Genomic DNA, 13,896 nt, shown 5'->3' on the forward strand with positions numbered 1-13,896 from the left:
AAATTCACTGCTTCCCCAGTTGATCCTGTAAGCACTTGGCATGAAGTGGGATCCTCTTCTACACTTCTCTTTAAAAGCCTTTTCTTAGTGATCAAGTAGGAGAACTTAAAAGTTTAAAGTTCTTAATCTCACTTGCCAGGCCCAATTATTGTCACCATAGTTTAAGAATTGTGTGCAAAGGGAAAAAGTAAATCCCAGTTATTTCTTAGGACTGGATATCTTGGTTAGATCATCCTTATCTATTTTGCCTTGAGACTCCACTGATACTTCAGGGTAGACTCACATTAGTTCTGTTTGAACTTTTCAGTGACCTACTCCTCCCCACCCAGTTCCTTCTTCCTGATATATATTGTTTGTGATGGTTGAAGGAAATAATACATATGAAAATATTTTCAGACATGTAAACTTGCTAGTAAGTGTCAATCATGACCCTCGACATGCAAGTCATCTTTCTCCTAAAACTACTCAGAGTCCCTACTTGTACAGCCTCTTGTCCTGGACCACCTCTATCCAAGGCTGCCTCCTATAGACTGTAGTGTTTGCGAAAACATACTTCTCCATTGGCACTCTCCAGGCTGTGCTGTACTGTGTTTCTTATGAGTTTATCCCTCCCTTGAACTTCTTGGGTGTGGAACTCACCTTTCATTCATTTTTGTGTTTTGTCTTCTCACTTGCTTTACTCCTAGCCCATCATGGTGCCTGCCATAAGAGATGAGTCGTCCTCATCAACCTCTCGACTAGTAGCTAAGTAGTTGTGGTTTTGCCTTGTTGTCTGCTGGGGTAGCCTTCCTATACCCACAGAATAGGATTAACCTGTCCTAGTTAGTTGCTGCCTTCCTATGTTGCTAATCTCTTGCTATTCAGAGTTTGGTCTTTGGACTAGTAACATAGGCATCTTGTGAGTGTTAGGTGTTGGCCATGAACTTCAGACAAGACTGTTTTGCCTTTTATTTCTGAATGCAGGTACTTGCAACTGGACTCAGTGGCCTCTACTCGTCCCTGCCCACGAAGCTGGAAGAAAAGGGTGAAGAGTGGCACTGTCTTCTGAAAGATGACTGGCTTCTGCTGCCTTCCCTCGTGCAGTTCATGAACTCTCTGGAGTTTTGTAACGCCGTCATTCAGGTACTGCGACAGCATAAGCCATCTTGGGCTGGAGTCTGCTCAGAGCTCAAGCCTTGCACAAGCTCCCTTCATTGTTCAGGGTTCTTCAAAGATTAACCCTTCGTTACTTTTGAGAAGTACTTATGGAATCATGATGCTTTGCTTGAATCCCATTGAATATCCCAAAATGAGTGAAAGTGTCAATTGAGAACAAATGAAAAGATTTTATTTTCTCTATAAAAAGTGTTATTCTGTTTTGATTATCCACTTACCCATCAAAAATAAGTTCACTGGCTGGCTCATTAAATAGATATTTTTAGGCTGCTTAAGTACTCCAAATTATAACCCTTTTACTTCAAGGTCTTCCTGGGAGCTTACAAAGGAAAACACTTTATTTTGCTTAATGGTGCACACTACATAAAGAATATTGTTATCCCAATTGAGTTTGGAAGAAGTTAACAATCTTCTTAGCTACACAAATTAAATTTACTTTGAAATTGGCTCGCTTTAGGGGAAAAAACAGCCACTGAACTCTTGTGTATTTGGCTTTTTCATTAGATTTTTACCTTCAGATTTCTTGTTACTGTTTCCAATAAAAATCCAATTTTATATATGTTTAAAGGGTGTACTAAGTTTTCATCAAAATTTCTTCTATGTAGCATAAATATTACCTTAATATTGGATTTATTAAGAAATCAGGTTTGTTTTATGGTGAAATTTTTAGGGTGAAAAATGTTAGTTATAATCTGTTTATCTACCAAATAAAGTAACAGCTTCTGGAGGAAAATGAAAGTAAATTACTTTAGTTCCCATCTCATTTTTATTGCTAAGTCAAAGGAAGTTTTATTTGTATTTAAGATAAATGGATTGCATTTTAAATTATTTTCCCTTTAATATTATAGTCTATCAACATTTTCTTGCAGAAATGTATGGAAATAAAAATGATGGAACTACTATTAGCTCTTCTTCAAATATACACAGAGAGATTGTCAGTAATTTAAACAGCTAGCCTTACTTCCCTAGAAATTGCTTTTTACTTTATTATTTGACTGAATCTCTCTCTGTCTCCCCCTCTCTCAGTAAAGCTGATGGGAATGATGAATAACAGGGAGATTATATATTTATTTGAAATTGAAGGCAAACAGTATTTTAAATATTTAATGATTTTGGGTTAAGGAACCCCTACAAGGATTACTTAAAATTTTTTTGGAAAGGTTTATGATACCATGTATTTTGAATATCAAATATGGGCAGCTCAGTACCACCAGCTATGTTTTCTGCTTTTGAACAACTATCCATTCTTTTTGTAAGAATGTTTTATAGATCCTTTCCTCCCCAATATAAATATTAGAAAATACATCTTCTAAGTTCTCTGTCAGCAAAATAAGTGTATTTAATTATCATTTTCTGTGGTTACAGCACAAGTGGGTATGGAGCCCAGAGGGAGTTAAGGGGCAAAAATTACACTTTCTAATTTATTCATTTTAACTTATAAATATTTATGCATAGTCAGTCTATTCATTGTCTTTCTCAAGTCAGCTTTAAAATGAACATTTTTTCTATATTTGGAAGCATAATTTTAGCTGTTTATACTGTAATAGATATTTTTAAAAATCATGTCATCGTGTGGTCTGACCCAATATGGGTTTCCTTTTTTAGCGTAAGAGAGACACAGAATTGCTTGGCTTTAAGGCACTGTAGAGATTGAACCCTGTGTTCTGCTCTGTCTCAGGTGGCTCACCCCTTGATCCGCACCCAGCTTGTCAGCTACATTTACAATGGATTCTTGGTGCCAGTATTGGCTCCTGCCCTCCATAAGGTCAGTGATCAGCTAAGACCCCCTTCTCTCCGTCACTAGAATAACTGCACGAAGCTGAGGAAAGTAAGCACAGGGTACCGACTCAGTGGTGGATGTAGCCTTCTTCTTCTCACTCCACCCAAAGTTCTTGGTGTCAAACGTTGGTTTTAAAAACAGCCGTGGTGTAAGCTGGATGGGGTCCACTTGGTGCTGCGGAATGTCAAGTAAGATGGTCTGTAGCAGAGGCGATGCATAGTAGTTGACTCTGGAGTCTACTTCAGGTCATGGGTGGGGTTGCTGCGAATGTTCTGTTAAACTGTCCTCCGAGGCCACATCTCTCATACAGTCCTGGGCTGCTGCAGACATGGAGAGGGCAGAGGTGGCCCACACCCCAGAGCTTTACCCTCTCCTTAACCCAACATGACTTTCTATTACAACAATTTTGTGACAGCAAAATTAAAATGAAGTCACATTAAGGTTCCATTAAAGGTTGGCTGTCTCTTTAGCACCACTCTGAATTCCTTATAAATCTCATTTTACATTTAATAAATCAGCGGATATCTTTCCCATTGAGAGTTGTTTTGAGACACCCATGGACGTAGAATTCTAATTTTAAGGAGTCTTTTTCCCTGATTGGGAAAGCAGTAAGAATTAATTTACAATGTGGCTTGGGTGAAATGCCCTTCTTTCTGCATATCTAAATTACATTTTACATGTTCTTATTTCATGAAGGAAGAAAGCCAGATTGAGGCAATGCTGAAGGATCACAGTGTGTGCTGATGGCATGTCTGGTTCCTGAGCACCAGTCTCAGTGGAGCTGGTTCTCTCTCTGTTCAGTGCCCTTTGAGCTTAGGACACATTTTGTGATATGGCATTTCCTCGGGTTTCTTTAGTGTTTTATAGACACAAAGAGACCAAGCTTTTGGAATTAGAGCTGCCTTGGGGAATGTAAGGCAAGCCATTGGAGAACACGTGCCGTGCCTTCCATGTTTCTAAGATGTCCTTCTGTTGCCCAGGATTCTGATGTTCTGGGGGTGGGGTGAGTGTCTGGCTTTGAAGGTCTCTAAATCCATGTGAGGAAAAGAGATTTTTTTTAGTGGGTGCAGTGTTACTACTGACAGCCTTTGCAGTAATTATATACTCCTTTACATAGTCTTCCTACTCTTTTATTCCTGTGCTCCGTCACTGACCTGCTGACACTAAATATGCTATTGATAACTATTGTAATAGTGATAACTATTACTGCTATTTTCCACAGCTTTGTTATTTTAATTAATATACTTTAATGTTGAACATTGATGGGAATTCCTTTCATATATTAATGGGGTATCAAGCGGTGTTTTGATACATGTTTATATTAACATAATGTTGGAGTTAAGTTAGACACATTTATCTTCTCAAACATTTATTATTTCTTTGTGGTGGAAGTCAACTTGTAGCTTTTCAATGAATGGTGTAGTACATCACCATTATCGTAGACACCCTGCAGTGCACATCTTGCTGTGCTCTCCCTATAGCTTAGAACAGGGAGCTGTTTGTAACTAAGGATGAGCTCTGACTCACAGAGCTGTTGCAGATACCTTCCTGCTCATTTCCTCACATCACTTAGGAATGAGTGAGAAATGGGCACGCACCATGAACGCTCAACATCCGAATCCACAGAGGTGAGCACTCTTTCTGAGGGTTTTGTTCTCTGGGCTATGTCACTGCTGAGTGTGGACATATCCTTAGACTTGAGAAGTACGGAAAACCAACCCAAGGCAAACAAAAAGCCAGCACCAAAGGGAATGTTTATGAAAGTGCTGTCAGCTGTCAGCTTCCCAGACAGTACTTTAAAAGAGAATGATTTTAGACAGCACTGTGTACACATTACCTGACTTCACTTTTAGACTTATGTCCATAATTTAAAATTGGAGATTTTTAAAACCATGAAGTTAGTGCATGTTTATTTTTAAAAAGTTAATATGGAATGCAGGAGATGAAAAGTAAATGTTACTGTATTAGGTTTGAATTTGCAATTCCCCAATTAAGATTCTTTAATTTTTATCCATTACTGACAGTTTTCAGAATATTTCCCGTTTAGTATTCAGAGACTTATTGTTCTCTTCTTTAATTATTTTTTCTCTCTATTCTCCATTTGGGGCAAGGGCTGTTTGTGTTTTTACCATTTAGAATTGAAAGAATTAGGAAGGCAGGGACAACCTCCCCTCTGCCTCTGGGTCTTTCAGTGACATCTGATAGGGGTATGTCCTAGAGCAGCCACCCAGGGACAGACATGCAGAGAAGATCAGAGCTGAGTGTATCTTGAGCAACTCCCAGTGGGAGCAGTCATATCCTATTTTTTACGTCTCCTCCTTGGGTGCTGAAAATGTTACTTCATGTCTAGGATCAGGTTTGCTGTAGGAATTCCCATTGTGCTTTGCAAACTTTAAGTCTGGTGCTCTGACAAAATGGCCCTAGTCCTTCAAATAAAAGTCCTTTGTGCACTCTCTAACCTACATCATGCATAGCTTTTCAGTCACCTGTCATCAGTGTAGGCAGCTTATAAAGGTGAACTTACTCTCGCTGCTTCATAAATCATACAGATAATCCATACTTAACATTTCCTCCACCTTATAGTCAGGATGTTTCCACAGCATTTCTTAACCAGAGATTAAGCATTGCAAAACCCCGTGAAAGGACTGACTGGAAGGAGATGGCTCTGTCAGTGAAATGCCTTCCACACGAGCCTGAATTGAATCCCTAAAATCCATATTAGGAAGCTGGGCTTGGTGTCTTGTATTTTGTATCCCCATGCTGGGGGACAAGGTGGGGCTGGGGCAGATGGAGACAGGTGGATCCTGGAACTTCTCTAGCCAGCTGTCCTGTCTGGTTTAGTGACAAAGTCTGCCTCAAGAAGTAAAGGTAGAGAATGAGGAAAACATTTGCCACTGATCTCTGGATTATGTGCGTGAATGTACAAACCTCCACCTACCCTAGCAAGTACCCAAAACATGTGCACACCACATAACATACATATGCACAAGGCAACCTTGTGAGTTGGAAGGAGGGAGGGCCATGTAGGCTGAATGGGGGCCATCTCTGAGGTTCCTTCCATGCTGTGTGTGTGCATGGGGATCTCACTCCAGAGCTGATGTGTGCATGGGGATCTCACTCCAGAGCTGATCTGTGCATGGGACTCTGCACTCCAGAGGTGATCTGTGCATGGGGATCTCACTCCAGAGCTCATGTGTGCATGGGGATCTCACTCCAGAGCTCATGTGTGCATGGGGATCTCACTCCAGAGCTGATGTGCACATGGGACTCTGCACTCCAGAGGTGATCTGCGCATGGGACTCTGCACTCCAGAGCTGATCTGTGTGCTTTCTTCATCCAGCAGAGCATGGCCACTTACTCCTCTGGGTTAGTGCAAAGGCTCACATAGGCTTTCTTCCTCAGACATGTGCAAGTTGAACACAGAGAGCTCTGGGTCTGGGAGTAGAGTCTGCTGACAATGTTTGAGGCCTTGAGTTTAACCTCTAGCATGAGAAAAAGGGCACCTCAGGGAGCCCTGACCACAGAACTTTTTCACCAATTCATTTCGCACACCACCTAATTGTGCTAAGTGCATTTTGTGTCTGGTTCTAACTGAATCATCTCAAAGTTGTTGATTTTAACCTACTTGTGTTAGTATTTATAGGCTCTTTGGAGAAAATATTAATATACATGGCTTATTTTGGTAACCCAAACCTTCTGAGGCTTTTATATAAAATATGACAGATAAATAAATACATCATTCTTCTAAAAGTTTTGAATTACCAAATACATACTGCCTACTTTGGACATTCGAGGAAAGAATGAATTTTTAAAATTTATCTATTTATTTTATATCCTGACATCAATTTCTCCTCCCTCCTCTGTTCCCATGCCCTCTCCATACATCCATTCACTTCACTCCTCCTCTGCTTCTGTTCAGAAAGGAGCAGGCCTCCCATGGGTATCAACAAAAGATGGCATATCATGTTGCAGTAAAACTAAGCACCTCCCCTTGTAGTAAGGCTGGGCAGACAGTTCCCAAGTGTTACAGATAGCCCTTGCTCCCTTTGTTAGGAGTCCCACAAATAGACCAAACTACGCAGTTGTCACATATATGTAGAAAGCTTAGGTCAGACTCATGCAGACTCCTTGGTTGTTGGTTCAGACTTTGAGTTCCTATGAGCCAGGTTAATTGTTTCTGTGGGTTTTCTTGTGATTTCCTTAACCCCTCTGGCTCCTACAATCCTTCTGCCCTCTCATCAGCAGGATTCTCTTTTAGGATTCGGGCTAATGTTTGGCTGTGGATTTCTGCATCTCTTCCATCAGTTACTGGATGAAGGCTCTCTGGTGACAATTGGGGTAGTCATCAATCTGATAACAGGAGAGATAGCCAGTTCAGGCTATGTATCCACTATTGTTAGGAGTCTTAGCCGGGGCCATCCTTGTAGATTGGTGGGAATTTCCCTTGCATCATGTTTCTATGTGACCCTTAAATGTACCCCCTTTCCAGTCATCTCTTTCAGTACCCTCCCCCTCCACCAACCCCCAACCTGATCCCTCAAGTTCCCATGCCTGCCCACCCCTAGTCCACCCAGGAGATCTCTTTTGTTTCCCAGGGATATCCATGTGCCTGACCTTGGGCCCTCCTTGTTACCTAGCCTTTCTAGGTTTGTGGATTGTAGCATGGTTATCTTTTATTTTACAGCTAATATCCACTTATTAGTGAGTACACACCATGTTTACCTTTTTGGGTCTGGGTTACCTCACTCAGGATGATTTTTCTCTAGTTTCATCCATTTGCCTTCAAATTTCCTGATGTCATTGTTTTTAACAGCTGAGTAATATTACATTGTATAAATGTATCACATTTTCCTTATCCATTCTTTGGTTGAGGAGCATCTATGTTGTTTCCAGTTTCTGGCTATTACAAATAAAGCTGCTATGAACATAGTTAGAGCAAATGTCCTTGTGGTATGAGTGTTCATCCTTTGTGTGTATGCCCAAGAGTAGTATAGCTGGGTCTTGAGGTAGATTGATTCTCAGTTTTCTGAGAAACCACCATACTGATTTCCAAAACAGCTGTATAAGTTTGCACTCCCACCAGCACTCCCCTTTCTCCACATCCTCTCCAGCATAAGCTGTCATGAGTGCTTTTGATCTTAGTCATTCTGACAGGTATAAGATGCTATCTCAGAGTTGTTTTGATTTGCATTTCCTGATAGCTAAGGTTGTTGAGCAATTCTTAACGTGTTTATCTGCCATTTGAGATTCGTCTGTTGAGAATTCTTTGTTTAGATCTGTACCCCATTTTTAATTGGATTATTTAGGTTTTCAAGTCTAGCTTGTTGAGTTCTTTGTATATTTTGGAGATCAGTCTTCTGTCAGATGTGGGGTTGGTGAAGATCTTTACCTATTCTGTAGGTTCTTGTTTTGTCTTATTGACCATGTTCTTTGCCTTACAGAAGCTTTTCAGTTTCATGAGGTCCCATTTATTAGTTGTCAGTATTAGTGTCTGTGCTACTGCTGTTATGTTCAGGAAGTGGTCTCCTATGCCAATGCATTCAAGGCTACTTCCCACTTTCTCTTCTATCAGGTTCAGTGTAGCTGGATTATGTGAGGTCTTTGATCTACTTGGACTTGAGTATTGTGCAGGGTGATAGATACACATTTATTATCATTCTTCTACATGCTGACATCCAGTTATGCCAGCATCATTTGTTGAAGATAGTTTCTTTTTTTCCATTGTGCAATTTTGGCTTCTTTGTCAAAAATCAGTGTCCATAGTATGTGGATTTATGTCTTGGTTTTTGATTCAATTCCATTGATCAGTGTGTCTGTTTTATGCCAACACCATGCTGTTTTTATTACTATATCTCTGTAGTACAGCTTGAGATCAGGGATGGTGATACCTCCAGCAATTCTTTTTACTATAGAGGATAGTTTTAGCTATTCTGGGTTTTTTGTTTTTTCATATGAAGTTGAGTATTGTTCTTTCAAGGCCTGTAAAGAATTGTTTTAGGATTTTGATGGAAATTGTGTTGAATCTGTAGGTTGCTTTTGGTAAGATGGTCATTTTTTACTATTTTAATGCTACTGATCCATGAGCCTGGGAAATGTGAAAAGGTGAATTTTTACAGATGGATTGAAATCCTGCTTTTGTAAAAGTCATATTAAAGAAAGTGGTATTAATAGATGTAGTAACCAGTTCAATTCAGCTGTTGATATGGATGTAGGTATTCAAACTCATTGGTTATTTTTGACTTCAGATTAGAGGAATACTTTGTTCACAGTGAGAGCTGTTTCTCTTGTGCCTATTTGGTCAACTTGTCTAAGCTAGTATTTCAAAGCTGAATGCTCATTGGTTGGTTATATTAGCCTGCATTCTCAGAGAAGCGGAGGCCAAGGAAGGATTAAAGAAATGGATTTTATTTCAGGGAGTGAGGTAGGAAGGTGCTTGGGGATCAGGTTGACAAAACCATCACCACTGGAATTTGCATCATCTGTCACAATGTGTTTCACTCCCTGAAATAAATGTCTGAGGGAGAGACATGTCGTTTTTTATCTGGAAGTGACATGTGTCATTCTATTCATATTTCATACTCTGAAGATAAGCAAGTCCCTAGGTCACAGGCTTCCTCAGAGAGAAGCATGCTTCTATTGTTTTGTCAGAAGACATGTTTAGGATGTGAATATTTGTCCTAATGACTGTCATCCATGCTGTGTCAGGGTCCCAGTAGGAACAGGTGGCCTCAGATTATGCTGTGAGAGGAGCTGCAGGAGTCAGGTCGCTTTGAGAGGCTGACATTTCAATGCTTTAGTGCTGTGTTAGAAACCTTCCTTAGACTTCGTGCTGGAAACCAGCCATTGGCTGCTAGTGAGACTCACCGCCTGTGTGCTGACTATGACAGTGCACAGTGGAGCAGTGTGATTCTGAGGCCTGGACCTCAACTGAGGTCACTCCTGTGTCCAGGGCCTGGGCATTTGAGCCTTGCTGGATGCTTCTTTACCTTTGTCTCCTCCCTTCTCCACAGGGTTAGCCTGGGCTTCTCCCAGCATGGCCACTTCAGGTATTCCAGTTCCTGCCCTAGTTGAGGTCTCAGGACTCCAAAGAGCAGAGGTTCTAGCCTTAGGACACAGGCTACTTCTACCAGGTACTCTGAAGACTTCAGAACCTCTGCTCTTTGGAGTCCTGAGACCTCAACTAGGGCAGGAACTGGAATACCTGAAGCTGGATAGCTCCTCTTATCTGCATACCTTTTTGTAACTAATGCAATCTCTCCAAGTTGCCCTAGAAGGCTTGATTATTCTCTAAACTTTTCTCTTGCACTCCCCAAATATAGGACAATCTTTTTAAAAACTTATTCTTTAATCTGTTTTTTATCTCTTCTCCCAATGACATCGCTTTAGGTCTCCAACTCCATACATCTTGACCAGGGTTAGTTTTCACTAATGTGGCTCACTGCTGTGGCTTCTTTCACTGCTGTCTCACACACTGATGGCTTCAGTTTTATAAACACCCTTAAGAACATCACCCTTCTCCTGTCGCCTTAAGAAGTTCAGTTTCCCTTAGTGTGCTAAGCCCTCCCCAGGCTGCCCGCACTCAAGCTTTCCTTGGCTGGGACATCTCTTCCTTTGTCCTCTAGGGTCGTGTCAGCCTACTGTCCATCACTTTGCAGGGTCTAGGCTTCTTGCTTTTCTAGAGGCTTTGAACTCTCAGGGCCTGTGTTGTTTCTTCATTGCTGAGCATGCTTATCTCACTAATGTTGGGCACATTTTGTGTTGGACCCTACTTATCCTCTGATCCGGAAGAGCTGTGGTTCTCAAGCTATGTGCCCTGGAGCCCCAGAGTTCTTCAGTGCATTTACACAGACACTGGGATATTTGAATTCATGAGGGAAATACAGTGTACATCTCACAGGCAGTAGCCATGCTCGGACCCCTTTCTCTTCAGTGACACCACTGGATACCAGGTAAAACAATAACTTAAATGCTTTGCAGTTTCAGCTTTAAGCCATATGCATTCCTTTCATGTGATTGGATGAGAATTCAATGGATGTTATACTTAAAATCAAGTGGTTCATAATAGTGTGGGGCCAGAGAGGAGTTTGCAGGTTCCCAGGGATTGTCCAGGTCGAGGGTACCTAGCAGGTTGTTAGACACTGACTAAATGTTATGTCATTTCAACTTAAATACTTAATGGTTAGCTTAGATGGCTGAGTGTTCTTTTTTGCTTGTGGTGTGTCCTAAAAAGGATTTGTGATGCATGTGGATCTTTAGGGCTGAAAATTTTGCAACCTCTACTCTGTTTTTTGTTTGTTTGTTTGTTTTGTTTTTAATTCATTTGCCTCTAGAGAAGGGTGTGGAGAACTGGAATTAAAGGCCTACTTTGTCCTGTGGCCCTTTTTTTTATATACCCCCCAATTTGAAATGGTGTTTTTATTTATCTGTAGAGGAATAGATAAAGTGTGGTAAGTGGAAATAAATACTATTTAGCCATCTATAAAGAAAGGACATTCTGACATACTATAACATCATTGAACATTGAAGGACAAATCCATGATCTCACTTACATAAGATACTTATCATTATAGACATGGGGCTTCTCAGGAGCAAAAGAAATGGGAGAATGGGGAGACATTGTTTCCTGGGTACAGGCCTTCAATTTTGTGAGATGAAAAATTCTGGAGATTGGTTGTATAACAATATGAACATCACTCAACAGCATGCTTAAAATTGATGAGGATGGTGCAGTCCAGGTTCTATGTATTGTGCAACCATTTAAAAGAGATGGAATAGTGCTTCACAGTCTCCAAGTTTCTTAATGCTAAAATATATGTGCCCAACCGTGCACCCCCAACACTAACATACAGGGGTATAACTTAGTGGTACGTTGCTTGTCTGGGATAGATGAGGCCTTGGGTTCTACTAGCAGCAGCAGCAGCAGTGGTAGTAGTAATGGCATGAAAATATTTAACTCTGGATCTTTATGGAAGAAGTTTGCCAACCCCTGCTGCAGGGGCAATATGGTGTCCTGTTCATTTTAGGTAAGTAGCAAGTGTTTGGAGGTGATAATAGTAGAGTCCCCAAGTAGTAGGAGGAGGCATTGAGAAAGGGTTAATAGTGCCTTTTCTGTGAACACAGTGATCAGGGCCAGGAGCAAGAGACCCAAGTATCCTGCCTGGAATCTCTGCCCAGGTGCTGTTGGGGCCCTGTGTTAGCACGGAAACAGTTAGTAGGCAGTACGCCATAGAACACAAAGCCGACATTGGTGCCTGTCCTGGTCTCCAGCGGGATTAGAAAAAGAGTTGTAGGGTGTGTGAGTGGGAGAGAATTGTCTAAGCAATACCCTGGCAAGCGTGCAGGATTTCCACAAGTGACTTGAGGATGCTCTTTGGGCATTGCTTTGGCCTATCCCTCACAGGGTTTAAGAAACGAGGCGGAAAGCTTGGGACTGTCTCTGTTAGATGGAGCTGTGGACCTTGAGGAGTGTGTGCTAAGGCAGGCAGTGATGTAAGGGGACTCAGTCACATAAATCCTTTTCTGCATGCAGCTCACAGGCATTAGCCATGGAAACTCTGACCTCAAAGCCTGTACCTGTAGTTTTGCCAAAGAGCAGCCAGCTGTATTTCACTTCCTGTGAGTGTGCTTGGAAAACAGAAGCAAGAAATCTACCAGGAAAAAAAGTGATTTTCCACCATCTTCTGTGTGCTGGAGCTGTGCTTGAACAATATGCATGGGTAGAATAATTTCAGACATTTCCTTAAGGGCATGTGTGTTGACTTCCTATAAGCCACCGTGGAGCCCATTTGTTTTACAATCTTGCCTTCCAAATACACACATACATATTCATGATCTGCATCCTGCAAGCTCAATAATTCATGGCTTATTGACTTAAGTTGATGGATGGAAATTTTGGGTGATCGAAAAGAAGAGATGGAAATTCTAAGAGGCTGGGCATGGCCACACAGGGGTGGCCCACTTACCAGTAATGTGCTTTGTAGGTAGGGTGGGACAAGGACTTCAGTGCCACCCAGGTTGCCTCTTCTGGCTCAGCGTGCTCTGGACTTTTACACCCAGTGAAAGTTGTGACTGCAGGTTTTTAAAACAATTAAATAGCATCTTCGAGTTACCGTCAGTATAACATATTGATGGGCCTCAGCTGGGTGCCGAGCTTACAGGGGTCGCAGGCTGATGGGTGTGTAAGGAGGGAGCAAGGCCTCTGCTTCCTCACTACGTTTCGGCTCGGCTCTGCCCTGCGCTTGTATTTCCAGGTCTAGGAGACAGACAGAGGTAAACAAGTCCCCTCGCTTGCTCTTCAGGAACACTTGCTTCTGTATTTCGGTGTGGAGCATGTTTGTGCTCTCTGTCCTTCTGCTGTCATCTCTGCCACTTCTTGACGGACAACACTGGGACATTCTGTGTCTGGTTTCTAACAATGCTGTGGAGTTAACATGTTAACTGGGGAAGGAAGGCCGGGAAGTTTCTTTCTCTTTTAAACTTAGTGGTTCTCTGCTATGCCTTTTGTAGTTTCCCTTCACTTACTTGGTCACCAAGTGAGACCCTGACTTTGCAGTGAACCACACTGAAAATTTTAATAGGGTGGCTTTGCTGCTATTTACATTTTATAGTTTTGCTTACACATTTCAGCAATTTGCCCTTTAAAGCCCATCACTGATGGGAGATTTTAATTGCTATAGGCTCTTGAACATTGTCTTATTTTTGCTAGGCACCTACTTTCCTGTAATAATGTTGGGATATAACTTCTTTCCAGTTTCCTCCCCATTTTGACTCTGCCTGGAGTGAATAGGGTGAAGTTGCTGCTCTTATTGGCCCACAGACCACTAGTGTGGTGTTGGCGAAGGCAGTCCCAGAAGTGACCTAAAGAAGCAAATTCATTCTTTTAAGAAGTGCTGCTATTGTCTCCAGCCTCAGGGGCCGGCTCTGGCTAGCTCCAGGACAGGCAGGTGTCCCCGGTGTTGACA

The 13,896-nt window shown here is 41.7% G+C and overlaps 1 protein-coding gene across 3 annotated transcripts in view; it reads left to right on the forward strand.

Annotated features, from left to right (window-relative positions):
* Nucleotides 1–13,896, forward strand: part of Fhip1a (FHF complex subunit HOOK interacting protein 1A) — a 237,507-nt gene that overhangs the window by 172,929 nt on the left and 50,682 nt on the right. For all 3 annotated transcript variants that reach the window (XM_021233104.2, XM_040752572.1, XM_021233107.2), the window contains 2 exons: nucleotides 964–1,122; nucleotides 2,834–2,920. In XM_021233104.2, the coding sequence (XP_021088763.1) occupies nucleotides 964–1,122; nucleotides 2,834–2,920 (246 nt within the window). The remainder of the gene's footprint in view (nucleotides 1–963; nucleotides 1,123–2,833; nucleotides 2,921–13,896) is intronic.

Source organism: Mesocricetus auratus, unplaced genomic scaffold (genome assembly GCF_017639785.1).
Source record: "Mesocricetus auratus isolate SY011 unplaced genomic scaffold, BCM_Maur_2.0 Super-Scaffold_100009, whole genome shotgun sequence".
Taxonomy (NCBI): domain Eukaryota; kingdom Metazoa; phylum Chordata; class Mammalia; order Rodentia; family Cricetidae; genus Mesocricetus; species Mesocricetus auratus.